Genomic DNA, 20,200 nt, shown 5'->3' with positions numbered 1-20,200 from the left:
CCAAGACCGTCCATCCTCAGGGTCCAATAGAGTCGCTTATGATCCTGTGTGTGTTTCAGTAGACTTTATTTATGTATTTATTTAGCATTTTTAGGTTTAAAGGAAAATTGAGTAGAAGTTAGAGATTTCCCGTATAGCCCCTGCTCTGATCTTATTGGATCAGAGGTTTGAGGACCATTGATTTTGATTTTTTTTAAATGAATTAAGGCAGTATTATCTTGATAGTTGAGTTGATTGGCTGTACCTTAAATTTTGCATCTGCAGTAAATGCCACATTCACTTCTGGTCCCAGATCTGTCCCCCATTCCACCCATGGAACCACCAGCATACCAAAGCCCAAGGAATTCTTGTCATCTTCCCAGGCTCCATGGTTAGAAAGTGCCAACGACAGGCTCAGAACGAACAATCTAACTTCAGCATATCTGGTATATTAGTCTTTGTTGTTGTTGTTGTTACTGTAATGAAATACTTGAAACAGGCCACTTTATAAAGAAAAGAGGTTTGTCTTGGTTCATAGTTCTGGTCCAAGGTCGATGGCCTTTTTTTTTTTTTTTTTAAGAGAGAGAGAGAATTTTTAATATTTATTTTTTAGTTTTTGGCGGACACAACATCTTTGTTTGTATGTGGTGCTGAGGATCGAACCCGGGCCGCACGCATGCCATGTGAGCGTGCTACCGCTTGAGCCACATCCCCAGCCCGTCGATGGCCTTCTTGCTGGCAGAATCCTGAAGTGGTTCAGAGTATCACATGGGGAGAGACAGGGAATGGGAATGTGTTCTTTGGCATTCCTCCCACTTGAATCATGGGGCTCTCCCACTGATGGCATTATTTAATCCAAGTCATTTTCCAAAGGTCCCACCTCTACACAACACGGTCAGATTCTGTTTTCTCTGTTAATACCTCACAGTCGGGATCAATTTCAACACATAAAACCTTGGGTAACACACTCTTAGCATATCCCACCTAGCACCTGGTCTTTGTTACGAAGGGCATTGGAATCAAACTCTTAGGGGTCAGATTTCTTCCTCTTACTGTCTGTGTGACCTTGTGCAAGTCACTTAACCTCTTTGTACCTCAATTTCCCCCTTTATAAATCTGGAATAATAATGATAGTACTTCCGTGTAGCAGGCAGGAAAATCAGCCCACCCCGAAAAGGATATATGTACCTGCTAATCACTGGACAAGTGACTGTTATGTAGCTACAGCCAAGAAGCCCCTGGAGCCACCAGACAGTGACAGCGGCAAGAAGGATCCTCCCTTGGAGCCTATGGAGGGGGCGTTGCCATGCCAACCCCTGATCTCAGGCTGCTCCCCGCAGCTGTGAGGGGGTGCAGTACTGCTGTTCTCAGTCGTCCAGCCTGGTACAGGTCCCCCTGGCCTCCAGACAGTCCCCTACTTGTGCTGGTTTGATTCTAGGTGGTGCAATCTTGACGTGCATCCGCAGACACCTTACTTCACACTTTGAATCTCAATCTTTTTTTCCAGTCATTGAGCAGCGGCTTGATCCTCTCATAATGCTGAGCTGTAGCCGCCCCGCGGTCCCGAGGGGAGACAACGGGGCCCCCACGGTGTGCTGAGCGGGGTGTTCAGGGGCGTGGTGGGCTCCACGCGCTTCCCACTTGCATTTTCAACTTAAGATGGGTTTTAAGGGTGAGGCCCCATCGTAAGTTGAGGAGCACTGTGCCGTACCCTGGGACTTGCTGGGGAAATGATCGGGTGGCCTGTGTTGTTCTGGGCTTTTCAAACACAGCATCGGACAAGGCAGATGCGTCTTTGTTCTGGGAAGCTGAGGGCTAGGGTGGTGGGGAGACCAAAAGAAACCCAGAGGCTGGGCTGGGGCTCAGTGGTAGAGCGCTTGCCCAGCACGTGTGTGGCCCTGGGTTCGAGTCTCAGCACCGCGGATGGATGGATGGATGGATATTCATTGACAACCAAAAAGAAACCCAGAGAAAATGGCAAATCGCAACTGAGGTCCAACCTGAGCATGGGGTGGGCCTGGAGGGGCGGGGCCTGGGCCTGGAGGGGCGGGGCCTGGGCTGGAGGGGCGGGGCCTTGGTGGAGGGGCCGGTCTGGGGCTGGAGGGGCGGCCCCACCCGACCTCCACCGCACCCCCCCTTGCAGACAGGAGCGTCCTGTATACCGAACTCCTGGCCAGACTCCACTTCTTCGCCGCGTCCCACCCCGCGCTGGTGGGGCAGCTGTGCCAGCAGGCCCAGAGCTGGTTCCGAGTGTGCCCGCATCCTGTGCTGGTGCCCCTTGCAGGATTCCTCCAGCCCCCCGGGGGACCCCTGCGGGCAGCCCTCACGGGCTGTCACAAAGGTGAGTGTCCCCAGCATAGCAAATCCCGCCAGGGCCCTGCCTTCCACGGGGCAGCAGCGGCAGGTGCTGGGGCTGCGCCTGCTGCCAGTCAGGAGCCCCGTGGGCGCTATCAGCGCAAGCCCTGGCCGTCTCCTGCTGGCTCTCCTTTCTGTCCCCAGCGGCTGGAGATTACTGGTGTAAATGCTGCTAATGAGCCCGCTGCCAGAGGGTGCCTCCAAGGTCCCCTCCCAGAGAGCCCGGTGTCACTGCCCTGAGCGGCTGCAGTTCCCAGGCTTGTGCTGGGAAGCCTGGGGACTAGGGATTGGTGCCTGGTGGCCCCGAGAGGCTGACAGAACTGCAGGCGGCCCCGGGGCCCCAGAGGGTCACGGGAGAAGAGGACCCAGGGCAGGTCATTGACTCCTTATCCTGGGTTCTTCCATTGGTCCATGCATCCTTCCTCCCTCCCATCTCCCCACCAACCTTCCTGTCCACCCACCGCCCACCTGCCCTCCATCTTCCCTTCCACCCACCCTCCCCAAGCCACCCCTGCTTCCTCTGATCCCCCCCCCTCCTACCCACGGGCTCATCTGTCTGTCCACCCAACCCCTCCTCTGCCATCTTCGCCTGCCCCCACCAGCCACACCCTGCCCCTTGTCAGCTTGCAGGCCACCTATGACCTGACTCTTCCTCTCCCATCCCCACCTCTCCACCCACCACGGCTCATCCACGGACCAGCGCTCCGCTCACCCACCCGTCTCCGACGCCTTCCTTTTATCTGCTCACCTACCATTCCTCATTCTCACTGTGACATCTCTATCAGCTCAGGGGTCAGATGCCGGGCTGTTACCAACCAGGCTCTTTCTGTACCCCAGGACCCAGTAGAGAAAGTCACACTTCCCAGGCCCTTGTTTCCAAAAGAGGCATCCTGGGGTGCTGAGTGGGACACGTGGAGGAATCCCTTCAGGGGCGGCCACTAGAGTGCTGGGCTGAGGATTCTGAGGCTGAAGTTGGTTTAGTGGGATAGACTGTGCCTTTGTCAGGATACAAGGTTCAGATGTTGTGACAGAGACCAAAATAACAGGGACTTAAATAAACAGTGACTTAAATAAAGTAGAATGACCTGGAGACAGAAATTATCATTTCTGCTCTTGTCTTATTGAGTAGCACTTTGATATTTCCAACTTAAGGCCTGGGCAAGAACCTAGATACTTTTATCAGGGCCTGGAGATGTTCCATCCGCCCAGGTTCAAGCTTCCTGGGAAAAGCCACCGCTGGCTGCATCACAGAGCGTCAAGGCACTCCAAGACTTGGGGACCCTATTGTGTCCTAGGGAGTCGAGCAGATCCCCACTCACCAGATGCCAATAGCACCTTTGTTCCCAGTGGTGACATCCCCATATGTCTCCAGACATCACTCACTGTCCCCTGGGGGACAAGCACCAAGGACAGGCTGGGTTTAGTCCTTCCTCTTACCAAGGGCAACACAAATGTCACAGCAAGCCCCTTGGTCTGGCACCTGACAACCCCAGCTACAGAACCCCAGCTCTGCTGCCTCCTCCCATGTGACTCTAGACAAGGGGCTGAATCTGTCTGTGCCTCGGTTTTCTAACCATGAAGTGGGGGCTCTCTAGAGGATCCCCTGGCTGGGCACCTGGACACAGGCACTGAGGCCACCACTGTCTCTTTTGCATGGCTGCAGGTGTCACCGCCATGGCGTGGAGCCTGGAAGAGAAATTGTTGGTGGTCGGCACCCAGGATGGCCTCGTGGCTGTGTGGGACATGGAGGAGCAGCAGGTGGTCCACATTCTAACAGGACACACGGGTGAGGCTCAGCAAGGGTGGGGTGTGGTCAGCATCTTCCTCGTGTCCCACAGCAACCTCCCCACAGGTTCACTTCTCTGTATTAAAGCTGATCTCATTTCCTGCATCAGGCAGCTAGAGCTGCGTAACAAAGCTTCACAATACACAGTGACAGTTACGCTGCTTCTTCAGCTCATCTTCTGTGGGTCGGTAATTCAGACTGGGCTCTGTGGGAAGTTCCTTTGGTGCCAGCCAGACTGGTTCATTGCCGCAGTCTGGCTGGGCACACAATCACGAGCCACCACACAGCTTGTAGATTCAAACAGCAACTCTTTATTCCCGAACTCACACCAGCCGTCTACAATCATGTTCTGGGGAAATCCACGTTCTCTGCCCAAAATCCACCCCCACTGGGCTTCTGTCTCCCAAAAAATACTGTCTGAATCCCGTGAGAACTCAAGGGGAACTCAGGCAGCAGGATACGCCCTATTCCCAGCAGGAATAACCTTAAACCTGGAACCACCCTAAACCTGGATAGTCCTAAACCGGGAACGCCCTAAACCCGGATCCGCCCTGGTCCTTGAGCAAGGTCACCTTAGATGCAATGTCACTGCAAAATGTCCTATTTCCACGAGTCCTTCCACTAAGCAACATGGGGTACGCTGGCAAGGAAATTGTCATACCTACTTGGCTAATGGCTCCCAGCAGTTCATGCATTGGCAGTCAATTGGCTGGTTCAGGGTGTCCTCAACCGAGATGGCTCAACGCTGTTCTGTGTGGGCCTCATCCTCCTTCCTGCAGCCAAGGTCTAGCAAAGTCAGGGTTTCTAGAAAGCAAAATGGAGCTCACAATATCCAAGTTCCAGATGTGGAGGTGGTGCTCTGTCAAGAACCATCCAGAGTCAGGGGGTAGGGACATGGGCTCCCTCTCCTGATGGGAGGACCTGCAAAGTCACCTCGTCAAGGGTCTGGAGCACCGAAGGTAAAGAATTGTGGTCTTTCTGTGTCCACCTCAGAGCCTGCCTTGGTTCATTTCTGCTGCCATAACAGGGTTCCACAGACTGGGTAAATTGTAAATGGCAGGAGTTTATTCAGCTCATGGCTATGGAGGCTGGGGAGTCCAAGGCCCAGGGACCCTCTGATGAGGGTCTTCTCACTGCATCATGTGGTCAGAGAGCCAAAGGAAGAGGGAACCCGCCTCCCGTGTTCTAACTGACCCAACCCTTTAGAGGATCAGAGCCCCCATGACCCGATCCCCTCTGGAAGGTTCCACCTGTCCCAGTATTGCTTTGGGGCTAAGTTTCCAACAGACAAATTTGGGGAGAGGGACATGCAAACCACAGCAGATCCTAAATGAGTGTTCCATTCTGCCTGTGTCTTCACCTCGCGATTCGTTCACTGAATCCTTGACTGAGCTTGGTCCCACGATCCTTGTACCAGGCCCTGTCCTAGGTACTAAAGGGAGACGGAGCAGGGCTGACCTGAGTGGAACCCAGGCCTCCTCCCCCAGGCTAGGCACACGTTCACTGTCCACAGCTCCACGGTGAACACCTTTCTAATATGGTATTCATGGAAAATCAAAATGAATGCAAAAAACCCAAGGTGAATACGATCTCAACCTGCCTTTTTCACTTTTTATTATTTTCTGAGCTGGGGATGGAATCCAGGGCCTCACCCGTGCTAGGCAAGCCCTCTGTCACTGAGCCCCAGCCCCAGCCCGATAACTTACCCCTTCATATTGATGAGCAGTACTCCATCCTAAGAACCGACCACCGTTTGTTCATCCGTTCTTCAATCTGCATCGTTTCAATCCTTGGTGATCATGAACAACGCTGCCGTACGCCATGGAATCTTTACACTTAGAACGCTTAAAGGCAGCAAAAATAGCTCATTGTTCCCCAAAGCTCATTATCTTCATCTCTTTGGGCTTCTGTAACAAAATGCCACCGTCTGGGTAACTTAGACACAACAGGAATTTATTTCTCACAATTCTGGAGCCTGGGAAGTCCAAGATCAAGGCCTCAGGGATTCGACATCTGGTGGTGACAGATCTCTGATTCATTAAATCGGTCCACATCATACACAGATGGTCCCTGGCTTATGTTAGTTTGACTTGTGACTTTTTGACATTGATGGTTGAAACTCATGAGAACCTACCCATAAAACTATTGTTTTTCATTTTCAGTCCAGTATTCAATACGTTACATGTGACATTCAACACTTTATTTTACAACAGGCCTGTGTTAGATGGCATTGGCCAAGAGTAGGCTAATGTGAGGGTTCACAGAAAGAAACGTCACTGGCGCTGGGGCTGGGCTCAGAGGTAGAGCAGTCGCCTCACAGGTGAGAGGAGGCCCTAGGTTCAATCCTCAGCACCACGTAAAAATAAATACATAAAATAAGGATATTGTGTCCAACTACACCTAAAAAGTAAGTATTTTTTTAAAAAAGAAAGAAATGTTACTTTAAAAGGTTCTACCTTGCCTAACATGTGTGAGGTCTTGAGTTCAATCTCTAGCACCACAAGAATAAACAAATGGATACAAAGTAATACCAACTTCTACTTTATCAGCAAAGTGAGGAATTAGTTGATTTCTTGTATCAGTTTGCCACATTCAGATGATCAATCTTTAGAATTTTTACCAATATGGTAGGTGATTAGGACATATTGGTATTTTGTTTGCATTTTTTGTGAAGTCAAACATGATTTTCAAATGTTTATTGTTTACCAGCACTATTTTTGTAAAAATCCTATTTATTTTCTTTGTCCAAGTTGTGAGTAGATCATTTGCATTAGTTCTTGATTATTTGTAAGAACTCTTTATTAAGGAGAGTCTATTAGTCTGTTTTATGTTGTAAATATTTTTTCCTATCTGTCACGTGTCTTTCAACTACATTGTATATTCCTGAAGCTTTACCTATTCAGGTAATCAATTGGTCAGTTTCTTCCTTTTATTTCTTCAAAATTTTATGTTTTGTTTGGGATGTGTCTTTCCAAGACTATAAAAATTACAGGAGATTTCTTATAATCTTTCAAGAATCGTACACTATTCTTAAAGCATGTTTATCAATTTTAAATAGCCTCTGAATGCTGAACCTTTGTAAAATTCAATTGTCTCTGCTTATTACAAATTCAACATCTGGGACAATTGATTGAATCCCAACCCATTTTGTCACTCTTAATTTTGTTCAGTTGCCATCCATTAATTTCAATTTGGATTGGTTCAAAGCCATCCATCTTTTCTTTGGTAAAGCAGGGTATTTACAAACTGGCGGGCACTTTGATAGTTATAAGGACACAATGTTTCTGGCTAACAGACCCTCCCTTCACATTTTGCTGCAGGAGAGGTGAGGTGTGTTAAAGTTTTTGCAGAAGGGATTCTTGCCATCTCTGCCTCTAAGGACCACACTCTGCGCGTGTGGAACTTACTTTCTGGCCAGGAGAAATTTTCCATTTGGGATGGAGGCTCAAAAAATTCCACTGAACCCCAGATCTGGAACCTTCATGTGGATGAAACAAATAAAATCATGTATTCAACCTCTGGCTCCAAGGTAATGAACATCGGCCTTGTTTGTAAAAGAAGGCTGATGGAGTAGGTTCTTCCCATACGGAAGGGCTCTCTGAAATGGGGGGGGGGGGATGCAAACAGGGCCACACACCACTTGAAAGGGCATCAGAGGAAGTTCCAAATGATATTGAGAGTATCTTTCTCTTAACATTTGCGGCTTTCCATCTTTTCTAATAGAATACGTTAAGGCTATATGTCTCCCTCTAAGTACAGCTTTATCTGCATCCCATCAACACTTGTTTTTTGAGACAGGAGTTTCACTGTCTTGCCAGGTTGGCAAATCTCATGATTCTGCTGCCTCAGTCTCCCGAGAGACTGGCATTACCAGTGTACATCACTATGCCCCGATCCACACTTTTAATATGTTGTGTTTTCATTTATGTTCAGCTCAAAATGCTTTCAGATTTCACTTTTGAGTTCTTGCTTGACCCATATGCTCTAGAAAAGTGTGCGGTCAGTTTCCCAAAAATTCTGGGGTTTCTAGATAGTGTTCTGTTATTTTTTTCTAGTTAGATTCTTTTTCTATGATGTGAATCCTTTCAAATTTATTGAGGTGTTTTATGATCTCTCTTAGTAATGTTCCTGTAAATCTGAAAATGATGCATGCTCCACTATGTCCTTCCATTATGTTAGTCATAACCCTGTGATCGATGCTTTATGAAAGGAGACACCCAATAACATAGTGGATAAAAGCTCAGTAACTAAAGCAAGGGAAAAAACCTATAAACTCATCCTTTGGTATCCAGGGGGATTGGTTTCAGGACTTTTTCAGATTTCAAAATTCACAGGTGCTCAAGTCTCTTATATAAAATGGTGTAGTGTTTGCATCTAACCTGTGCATATTTAAAATCATCTCTAGATAACTTATTTACCAAATACAGTGAACATGCTATGTTCACAGTCATTATAGTATTGGTAATTGGTATCTATTAATTACTATGTTACATTAGCAATTGGTAGTTGTTACCAGGAGTATTGGTGCTTATGAACTGTGCTGTCCAGTGCAGAAGTCCCCGGCCAGATAGGGCTGTGGGAACACTTGAAATGTGGCTGCTCTCACCTGCTGGATTTCAGAGACTTAGTATGATAAAAATAGTATAAACTATTGCCATCATAATTTTATAGCAATTACACCTTCAACTGCTAACATTTGGATGTGCCAGGTTAGGTGAAATACATTTTAAAAATTGATCTCACCTGTTTCTTTTGACCTTTTTAAAGTGGCTAATAAAAATTTAAAATTACATGCAGCTTGCATTATATTTTTAGTAGACAGGGAGTGTTTAAGTATTTGAGAAAAATTCATCCCAAAATTGATTATAAAAATCATCTTTGTGATTAGCAAAAGTTTGGAAAACACCGTAAAGTATAAAGAAGTAACCCCAAAGATAATCACTGTTAACATCATGTGATTTTGCTTTGTGCAGTGTGTGTGGGCATATGAGTTTTTCTGTGTGGGCATATGTATAAAGTGAAATTGGATTAAACCAGGTATGCAGTTTTATGAAACTGTTTTCCCACTTACTATTTTATAAGCTCCTGAGTATTTGCCAATAACTAAACATTCTTCAAAACCATGTGCTTAGCTATTGGGTAAGATTCCATTATGTGACTCCATGTAATTCATTTAATCCTTTATTGTTGGACATAGAGGTTGTTTCCATTTCTTTGCCCTTACAAATAACTGAATAACTTTGTGTGTATATAGTCTTTAACTCCCACTGGAGCTCATACTATATGCACACCATTGTGTCTGTCTTTTTTTTTTTTTGGAGATGGGGTCTCACTATATTGTCCAGGTTGGTTTCTGCCTCCTGGGGTTCAAGCAATCCTTCTTCAGCTTCCTGAGTAGCTGGGATAAGAGATCCTCCTGCCTCAATCTCCCGAGTACCTGGGTCTCCAGGCACAGACCACCATGCCTGGCTCACCCTTTAATTTTTTAAATTATACTTTGGAGGTAGAATGAACATCAAAAGTTTAATAATCAGATGAATAATGCCCGTTAAAAAAGATACTTTTGAGGAAGTTAAATTGAATTTTAAGCTGCTTTATTCAATAATCACTTGTAACGAACAGGTATGTCAATGCCTGGGGCGCTGCTGACATTTTTTCTGTGTTAAAAACTTTTAAAATTTGGAACAATTTTGGCTTTAGGGAAGAGCTACGTCGAGGTGAGAGTCCCCTGACCCTCCACCCAGCCTCCCTTATTGACCACATCTTCTATAACAAGAGTAAGTTGGTCACAGTCAAGACATTAATATTGATGATCACTATCAGCTCAGCTCTGACTTTATTGGGAGTCTGTCAATTGTCCACATGTGTCCTTTTGTTTTAAGATCCGACACAAGATCCATAATAGAAATATCATGAAATAGAAAGCAGGAACCACAGAAAGGGATGGCTCTCGTCTCACGTGGTGGCTGTGCCCGAGTCCCAGATACTGGGAGCAGAGGCGGGAGGTGGCTTAAATCAAGGGTTCAAGGCCAGCCAGGACAGCTCAGGAAGAAAGACAGGAAGGAGAGAAAGGAAGGAAGGGGGGAGGAGAGGGAGGGAGGGAGGGAAAAGTGGGGTAGAAACAACGGTCTGATCTGCCTGTGGAGGCGCAGCGGGGGCGCTGCTGGACAGCTCTCCTGTTCACTGTTCCCTTAGATCCACGCGTGGAGTTTAGAAACGGCGGAGCTGGTTTTCCGCATCCTGGGAGACGGCGCCGATCCCTGGGTGAGCACGGCCGTGCTGCCTTCCCAGACCAGGCTGCTGACCGTGTCCAGGGGCGGCGAGGTCACTCTGTGGAACTCGGCCACGGGGAGCCTGCAGGGGAAGCACCGTTTGTCCAGCATCAAAGAGGAGGCCCCCACCTGTGCCGTCTCGGTCCAGACGCAAGGCAAGGTGGTCACTGGGTTCAGCGACGGCTCCGTCTCTTTGGTAAGTCACTTTGCTGCTCATGATGCGGGCACCTGTTCACCTCAGGAGTATCAAGACACTCCAGAGGTGGGAGAATGACCTTCCTCGTGCTCTTTCTGTATGACATGCAGCTTCTCGATTCGTCACAGTTCAGGAGACCTCTGTGGGTGTTCCCAGGGCCTGGGTGATGTGGCAATGGTAGAGTTGGGTCCTTCCAGGAGGCGTTGGTAGGCATCCTCTCTGACAGGCCAGCAGCTGAATGCTATCCCCGAGTTCCACATGGTGGACAGATGCTCCCATGGACATTTATGTATGGACCAACCTGCTCGGTAAGCTGGGAGGGGAAGAGCCCCCAGCTATGACGTTGTACCTGTTTCCAACAAGAAGCTTTCAGAAAGACAGAAAACCATTACGGGGACCTAGATGCGATTGCAAAAGCAAGTCACATAAGGAGTTGTGATGGAGAAGCACAGGCGCCATGCTAGACAGGGGATGAACCGTAGAAATGTAAGAGCCCTGTCTTGGGCAACTTTGCATTGCTCTAGTAAAATGCCTGATGATAGGAACTTTATAGAGAAAAAAGGTTTATTTGGGCTCACAGTTCTAGAGACAGGCAAGTTCAAGAGCATGGTGTTAGCATCTGCTCAGCTTCTGATGAGGGCCTCAAGCTAATCCACAGAAAAAGTTGGAGTAGCCCACAGTCATGGCCATTCTTTTAAATGTTGTCCATGGGATCTTGGGTCTCAGTGACAGGGCTGGGACTGCATGGCCCACAAAGCTAAACAGATTTACTTTCTGGCTCGTTCCAGAAAAAGTCTGCCAAGCTCTGGGCTAGAGGTGCTTTCATGGAAATAACAAATTCTCGTGGGGCGTTCGCTGTCTGAGGACTCCGTGTCTGTAACGTTATCTAACCCTGAAAACAGCATCAGGATGTAGCTGCTATTGTCGCCTGTTACAGCGAGGTAAACTGAGGCACAGAGAAGGACGGCCATTTGCCTAAAGCCGCAGCCCTGGGGAGAGGTTTCCAACTCCAGCTGCCTGGCTCTGGCCCTGTGCTCCGACGGCTGTGCCCAGCTTCCCAGAGCCAGGCTTTTAGGACCTGGAATTCTTGACGCCCAGGCTCAGTCCACTCTTTGCTCTGGGGTTTGCCCTGACCTTGTAGGACATTGAGCATCATCCCTGACCCCTACTCACCCAATGCAGAGTATCCTCAATCCTAACAACCAAAGATGTCCTCAGGCCCTGACCAGTGTTGCCTGGGCACAGTCACCCTGTGGAGGACGGCTGCCCCAGACACACTGTATAGAACAAGGGCAGCTTATGTCCAGGACCTGAGATGGACAGTTATTATGCAAGTGACCATTAAAACTCATACGGACAGCAGTCAGCCCTGGACAGGGAGACCACGGGGGACGGTGGGGTGACGCTCATACACGTTCCAGGCAGTTTTTGGTTTTAGAATCTTATACAGTATCATTGTTGAATCATCTAGCTCAGTGGTCGAGGGGAGTGCTTAGCATGTGCAGGCCCCGGGTTCCATTCCTGGCACCAGAAAGAAGGAGGAGGGGGAGGAGGAGGAGGAGAGGAGGAGGAGGAGGAGGAGAGGAGGAGGAGGAGGAGGAGAGGAGGAGGAGGAGGAGAGGAGGAGGGGGAGGAGGAGGAGGGGGAGGAGGAGGAGGAGGAGGGGGAGGAGGGGGAGGGGGAGGAGGGGGAGGAGGGGGAGGGGGAGGAGGGGGGGAGGGAGGGGAGGGGGGGAGGAGGGGGAGGGGGGGAGGGGGAGGAGGGGGAGGAGGGGGAGGAGGGGGAGGGGGAGGAGGGGGAGGAGGAGGAGGAGGAGAGGAGGAGGAGGAGGAGAGGAGGGGGAGGAGGGGGAGGGGGGGAGGGGGAGGAGGGGGAGGAGGGGGAGGAGGGGGAGGGGGAGGGGGAGGAGGGGGAGGAGGGGGAGGGGGAGGAGGGGGAGGAGGGGGAGGGGGAGGAGGGGGAGGAGAGGAGGAGGAGGGGGAGGAGGGGGAGGAGGAGGAGGAGGAGAGGAGGAGGAGGAGGAGGAGGATCACCTAAAAAAATAAGCAATAACAACCATGAAGAAGAAATTCACTTGGTCCTGCCTGTACTAAATACAGATTGAACAACTTATCTTTACAATATTGAACTGGTGCAAATGACTCACTTTTAGGGTTATCTGTGCAGCCCATCTGTCCAAGATAATGAATGTAAAGCTTTCAATTTGGGGCCTCTTGTGGGTCAGATGCTTAAAAATCAGTAGCCGAATTTGGGATGAATATCAGGATTGAGGAATAAACCTTCCCTTCAGAAATGGAGAGTGTGTGGTTAGTTACTGTACAGATATACCTGAAGCTGGGAACTTTATAAAGAAGACAAGTTTCTTTAGCTCACAGTTTTAGAGGCTGAAAGTCCAAGGTCAGGTGACCCATCGAAGGGCATCCAGGCAGGAATGCAAGGGAGAGGAAGAGATTGCATCGACAGACAGAAAGGAGAGAGCGGTGTCTGAGGTCCCACAACACCTTGTGAGGGTATGTTAGTCCCTTTTCTGTTTCTATAACATGATGCCACAGACTGGGTCAGTTATAAAGAAAAGGGGTTTATTTGTGCTCATGGTTCTTGAGGTGTAGTTTATAAGGCATCATCTAGTGATGGCCTTCTGCTAGCAGGGTCTGTCGTCAGTGCCAGGGAGCTTGCGTGTGTGTGTGTGTGTGTGTGTGTGTGCATGTGTGTGTGTGTGATCTCTCTTCCTCTCCTCATGAGGCCACTGGGATTCAGTTATGAGGCCCCACCATAACGACCTTATCTAACTCTAGTCACCTCTCAAAGACCCCAAGTCGAGTTTCCACTCTTAATACTTCACACTGGGGACCAAATCTCAATACATGGACCCTGGGGCCCACCAGGCCATTCCCAGACTCTGGCGGAGGCCACGTCCCCACTGACCTCAGGCCCGTCCGCAGTCCCCACTCCTGTGGCTCCTCACCGCCTCCCAGCACCACCGCCCCAGGAGCCGAGCTGCCAACGCGTGAGCCCCGGGGACACGCTTGAACCGTGTCCACACCACAGGGCTTCCTCTGGCTCCAACCTGTGTCTTATCTTATTTTGGGGGTGCGGGGGGGGGACTGGGGATGGAACTCAGGGGCCCTCGACCACTGAGCCACATCCCAGCCCTATTTTGTATTTTACTTCGAGATGGGGTCTTGCTGAGTTGCTTAGGGCCTTGCTTTTGCTGAAGCTGGCTTTGAACTCACGATCCTCCTGCCTCAGGCTCCCCAGCTCCTGGGAGTGTGTGAGCCTCACCTGCCCGTCCCAACCTGTGCTTATCTTATCTGAGATCTCCAGAGCTCCTTCAAGGGTAGAAAATGGTGCTGGAATGTTCCCTGGGTCCCTGAGCGGTTCTGACAGCGTCTGCACCATGGCCTTTGGCAGGGTGACTCCACGCACTCCTCCACCTGCCATGACCCTGCAAAGAGGTCCCGGCTGCATCTCCCACTTAATAAGGGGCAACTGGGGGGCCAGGGGTTGAGGATCTGCTCAGCATCTCGGCCCTGGGTCAAATCCAAGCTCCGTGGAAGTGCTTGACCTTTGTCCTTGGCTCTGGACAGGTTTCCCCTGGAGGAGACAGGTTGCTGGAGAAGCTTCCAGAAGCTGTGGGATTCCTGGTGGTCTCTGAAGACGAGTCCCTTCTTGCTGCAGGTAGCGTCTGACTTTCATTTTCAAGTGTTGAGGGAGACATTCAAAATCGGGTGGGAGGTGGGGAGGGCTTGGGGACAGGGAAGATTCCTAAGTCAGAGGTCAGCAGGCTTTAGCAAAGGGCCACCGAGCAAACATGTTTTGGCTTCTCAGGCCGGAGAGCCTTGTGTCACCAGGCTCTAGTCTGCCTTTAGGGCACAAAAGCCAGTTTGGGCACTTTGTACAGCCTGCGTGGTCTTGTGCCCGCATGGGTTCACAGACACTGGCTTTGAAATTCCATATCAGTCTCATCTGCCCTGAAATCCTAGTTATACTTTCATCTCTTTCAACCATTTGAAAATGAAGAAACTGTCCTTGGCTCAAGGACCACACAAAAACAGGCCCTGAGCCGCCCTGGATGCCCGGGTCCTGGGAATCTCCTAATGGCTCTAGGCTTCAGGAGTAGCCATCCCGGCGGGACGATCACAGCGGCCAAGCGCACCAAGGGACAGCAGAAGATGGAGATGCTTTTGTGCCCAGGGCTGAGCCCGTCCGTGCAATCTCCGGGGTTAGGGTCTGGCAGCCTCCAGGAAGGACATCGGGTCATTGAAAGCGATTGTGATTGGTGTTATGACAAGGCGAGAATCAGGGTCTGGGGAGCATGTCACAGGGTTCCCTGCCTTTCTCCAGGGACATCAAGGAGGACTCCCGGTAGAGGGGACCAACGGATGCCCCACAGCCCAATCTTTTTTTTTTTTTTTTTAAATATTTTTTAGTGTTGATGGACCTTTATTTTATTCATTTATTCATATGTGGTGCTGAGAATGGAACCCAGTGCCTCACACAGCAAGCACTCTACCACTGAGCCACAACCCCAGCCCCCCACAGCCCAATCTTAAAAAAAAAGTTAATGACATATAATAATGGCACATATTATGGGGCACACTGTGAGAATCCGGTTATGTATACAGTGGGTAATGGTCAAATCAGGGGAATTTCATCTCCATCTCCTTGAACATTGACCATTCCTTTGTGCCAGGAATCTTCAGCTCATCTTTTCTAATTCTCTTATAAAATATATAATAAATTACTAAACGCTGTAGTCACCCCAGTGCACTGTAGGAGACAGGGGTGAATTCCTCCTATCTGAATGGCTTTGGTACCTGCTGTCCAGCCCCCACCCCCCCTTCCATTCCCTTCCCAGCCCTGAGCAACACTGTTCCACGCTGCACTCCCAGGAGACCGACTTCCTCACTTCCACATGTGATGAGAATATGCAGCAGTTGTCTTTCTGCACCTGCTGAATGTCCACCCACGGGGCTGGGGCTGTATCTCAGTGGCAGAGCACTTGGCTAGCATGTGCAAGGCACTGGGTTCAATCCTTAGCTTTGCATTAAAAAAATAAACAAAATAGAAGCCTGCTGTCCATCTACAACTACCAGAAAATTAATAAAAAGAAAGATTGTCCACCCGCGCTGAGCCACCCATATTGTCACGAATGACAAGATTTAATTATTTTTGTGGCTGAATCCTATGACCACCACAGCCTGACATTTCCAGGGGCCAAAGACACGGGCCAGCCCCAACCAGTAATGCAGGCCATTTTTATGATGGTGAGTGTTCTAGAAACCCTCTTACAGGAGGTAAAAAAGGAAATAGATGGCATTCATGTTAATCATATATCTTACTTAACCCGTTAAACCCAAAGACTTAGCAGGGAATCAATGTGAAAATCAGTAATGGGATAGTTCACATTCTTTTTTTGTTCATTTTTGTAACTAGGTTTTTGAAATCTGGTGTGTGCTTCACACTTATGGGATGTCTTGATTCCCACCAACCACATTAACAGCCACCTGTGACTGACGGTAACTGATTTGGACAGTACAGGTCAGCAGACTGACTGATAATAGACCGACTGATGATTGATTGATATACCTTCTCTCCTCTTTCCAAAAGAACTGTTGGTGGCTTAAGAAAGAATATTAGAGCTGGAGGCACAAAATAGAATCAGGATTGAGGCCAAAGCATCAAGGACCTTAATCACCTAGAAAGGCCTTTCAACTGGGCTTCAGGTCTGGCTCCTTCCAGCAGCCAATGAGTGGATGGAACTTGGGCAATTCCCCATTCACAGTTTTGGAAACCAGTCTCTTGTTCTCAAAACCAGCCTGACCCCAATTTAGCAAAGATAAGACAAGGGTCCCTTTTAAGGATTATGAATAGGAGTGCAATGTGGGTCCCCAAGACTGTGTTCAGTTCCATGAAACTCCACATCTCACAGAATTCAGAAAAGGCAGAACCTATCATACACACAGTTATAGTTAATGGCAGCAAAAGGATTCAGATTAAAATCAGCAAAGAGAAGAGGTCACGGGGCAGAGCCCAGGAAACAGTGGACACGAGTTCTCTCCTGGTGGCGTGTCTCGCTTCTCTCAGCAGTGAGGTGCAGTCAGTACACTGCTGTCCTGCTGACCGGGGGTTCACCAAGGCCCTGTTGGTCACACGGGCGGAGCTGGTCGTCTGCATGGCTGACCTTAGTCTCCAGCCTTCCCAAGGTCAAGCTGACGCTGCCTGTCTAAAGCTCCCACCAGAAGTCACTTTGTAACTGTCTAATGTGACACCAATCCCCCAGGTACAGAAAGACCACTCATGTAACCCCGGCAACTCAGGAAGCTGAGGCAGGAGGACTGCAAGTTCAAACCAGCCTCAGCAACTTAGCAAGACCCTGTTTCAAAATTTTAAAAAATGATAATGAGCAGGTCTGGGGATGCGGGTCAGGGTTAAGCCCAAAGAAAAACAAAAAGACCACTCCTACCAGGCAGCATTCCAAAAGCCTGGAGCTGGGCAAAGGCCAGATCTCTGATGTGCAGGGTGTGGACAGCTCAGGGCGCTGGTTAGCCATCACCTCCCAGGTAGATACACACACCCTCTGGGGGTCACTAATTTGATGTACAAGTTTCTTATAACACTCTTCTGCGGGAGCCGTGCCTTCCACCAAACAGACAAAGCCCCCACACTTTCACAGAGGCTCTGCGAGGGCGTGAGTGGGGCGCTGACCCCACCTTCCTGCTGACTTGGCTTGGTCCTGGGGTCCTCAAGAGGCTGGCACAGCACGGTGGGGCCCACCCTCAGCACGAGAGTCGCCGCTATGATAACAGCGGCTAAGGCGTAGGGTGCTTAGGGTTGGTCAGAACCCGGCCTGAGTGATCTACTCCTCTACTCTCCAACAATAGCTCTGGGAAGATGGCACTTTCGTTATTCTCATTTCCAGATGAGGAGACTAAAGCCCAGAGAGGTTAAGTAACTTGCCTGAGGTCACAGAGAGGGGCTGGGATTTGAGCCCACAATCTGGTTTAACTCCATGTTCTCAATCATGGTGGGGACTTACATCAGAATATCTATTTATTCACCCATGATATTATGTTTCTGAACACCTGGAAGAATTAACTGGTGGCCTTCGTCCTCTATAGGCAGTAATTTCTGGGATGGTGCCAGGTACCCGCTGGAATAAGATCCATGATAGTGACACTGGGAATGAGCAGCTCAATCTGGGACCCACAGTGTTCCAGGAACAGAAATATTTTTGTAAAGTAAGGAGGTGTTCACACACACACACACACACTGACACACACACACATGCGCTCACACACATTCACTCACACACACACACACGCTCACACACACTCACACACAGTCGTGTTACTCTTCCGGCTGTGGGGGCACACCCCACACTCAATGAGCAAAAGGGGCCTCCCTAGCCCTGGCCATCCGGCCCTTGCCCACCGCCCTGCCCCTGGGTGGGCTGCCAGGTAACACACAGAGCCCCAGTGGACTCTGCACGTCGGGTGGAACAGGGGTCAGGGGAAGCGTCCTCATCGATCACGTAAGATGAACTAGTGAAAACGTGTTGACCCGTTGTTCAGGCCCCCAGGCCTCCTCGCTGCCTCCTGGGCCTCCCCTGACCTCCCCCTCTCCAGGGACTTCTACTTCCTCGTCCCTCCAAGGCCAGGTCAAACGTCCTGAGCTGTGCTAACCCACCACACAAGCTGGGGGACTTAAAGCAATAGAAAGAGCTTCTCTCATGGTTCCGGAGGCCAGAGTCCAAACCGGGGCCTTGGCAGAGCCCTGCCCCCTCCTGAACCCCCCCGGGGGGGGGGGCTGGGCAGGGTCCTTCCAGCTTCTGCCAAAAGCCTTCCTTCGACTTGTAACCCCCTCGGTTCGGTCCTGGCCTCTGTCTTCACTTGACCTCTCCTCTGTGTGGGTCTCTGGGCCATTTTCCCTGCCTCTGGTGTCCTCATAGCAACCTGTAATCCCCGTCCCTCTTTCCCTTCTCCCTCCCTTCTTCTACTAACCAGCTTCCACATTATTATAACAAAATACCTGAGCTGGTGAACTTATAAAGAGAAAAGGTTCTTTGAGCTCAGAGTTCTGGAGACCTCATTGCTTCGGGCCTCTAGTGGGGACCCCAGATGGTAACAGCAGGGAGCCTGTGGCCCAGTAACCCACTGACTTCATGATCCAGGAAGAAAACAGAGACAGGGGACGGGTCAGAGTCTCCTGTCCCCTCCAGGGGCTCTGCTCCCACTGACCGGGGGCCTCCCGCTGGGCCCCCCCATCCCAAAGGCTCCCCCACCTCCCAACAGCACACCCTGGGACCAAGGCTTCTTGACTCGCAGGCCCTGGAGGGGGCTCAGCTCTTCCTTCCTTCCTCCTCCTCTCTTCCCCCGTCTCCCTCCTCCCTCCCACCCTCCTGTTTACCAAGGGCTGCTCCTGGCCAAGCTTTGCGCTCCCTGAGGACCAGGCGGACGTGGACCCGCTGCCAGGCAGGCGGTGCTCTACCACGTCTCTGTTGATGGTCTTAACCCTCCGGCTCCACCGGGCACTAGACTGTAACCCGGCCCCTGCCGTTTCAGGCTTTGGAAGATCCGTGCGAATATTCTTGGCCGACTCACAGGGCTTTCACCGTTTCATGGCCAACGACTTGGAACACGAGGACGTGGTGGAGACAGCTGTTTTTGGAGCTGAGAACAACCTGATTGTCACTGGGTCCCGGGATGCACTCATTCAGGTGAGGGGGATCCAGAGCCGCATCCTCATTTCTTCCTCTGGAGTAAAAAAAAAAATGTGACTCTTTAGGAATCTTTTGTCTGCACAACAGGAAACCTACAAACATGAGTTTGGGCAAAATAGGGCAGTTCATGGGAGGGTATGGAGGTGTCTGCTGGGCCCCAACAGCAGACCTGGGTGGGAACTATACAAACCCAACGGAGGAGGTACATTTCCTGATTAGACCTGAAAAACTTTGTCTTTCAGGGTAGACCAGGGTTGCGGCAAAGAAAAGTTGTCAGTGAGTTCAAAGTTGTGGAGGCTGGTGAGAAGAGCATGTGGCCATGTATGAGTTTTCCAATCCCTTGATTCAGGCACTCTTTATTTTTTATTTTTTCGGGTACCGGGGATTGAACTCAGGGGCACTCAACCACTGAGCCACATCCCCAGCCCTATTTTGTATTTTGTTTAGAGACAGGGTCTCACTGAGTTGCTTAGGGCCTCGCTTTTGCTGAGGCTGGCTTGGAACCCGCCATCCTCCTGCCTCAGCCTCCTGAGCCACTGGGATGACAGGTGTGTGCTGCCACACTCAGCAAGCCCTCTTTATTTATTTGTTTGTTTATTGATTTAGGCACACTGGGGATTGAACCCAGGGGTGCTCTGCCACTAAGCCACATTCCCATCCCCTTTTGAGATATTGAGACAGGATCTCACTCAATTGCTGAGGCTGCCTTGAATTCACAATCCTCCTGCTTCAGCCTCAAGTGGCCAGGATTCCAGGCACATGCCACTGCACTGGCCCCTCCTGACATTCTTAAAGGTTATTAAGCACCTCAGAGAGCTTTTGTTTATGTAGAATTTTATATTTATATGCACATTTTACAGTTGCATTTTCTGTTGCTATAATGAAACTGC

General features: G+C 49.9%; 1 protein-coding gene across 1 annotated transcript in view; it reads left to right on the top strand.

Annotated features, from left to right (window-relative positions):
* The window catches only part of Nwd1 (NACHT and WD repeat domain containing 1), a 55,142-nt gene that overhangs the window by 28,019 nt on the left and 6,923 nt on the right, over positions 1-20,200 (top strand). The window contains 6 exon segments of the mRNA XM_027932007.2: positions 2,123-2,320; positions 3,998-4,120; positions 7,441-7,649; positions 10,316-10,588; positions 14,176-14,266; positions 19,153-19,307. Of these exon segments, the coding sequence (XP_027787808.2) occupies positions 2,123-2,320; positions 3,998-4,120; positions 7,441-7,649; positions 10,316-10,588; positions 14,176-14,266; positions 19,153-19,307 (1,049 nt within the window).

Source organism: Marmota flaviventris, chromosome 1 (assembly GCF_047511675.1).
Source record: "Marmota flaviventris isolate mMarFla1 chromosome 1, mMarFla1.hap1, whole genome shotgun sequence".
NCBI lineage: Eukaryota > Metazoa > Chordata > Mammalia > Rodentia > Sciuridae > Marmota > Marmota flaviventris.
The sequence above is the reverse complement of the archived record's forward strand: the minus strand, read 5'-3'. Positions and strand labels throughout refer to the sequence as shown.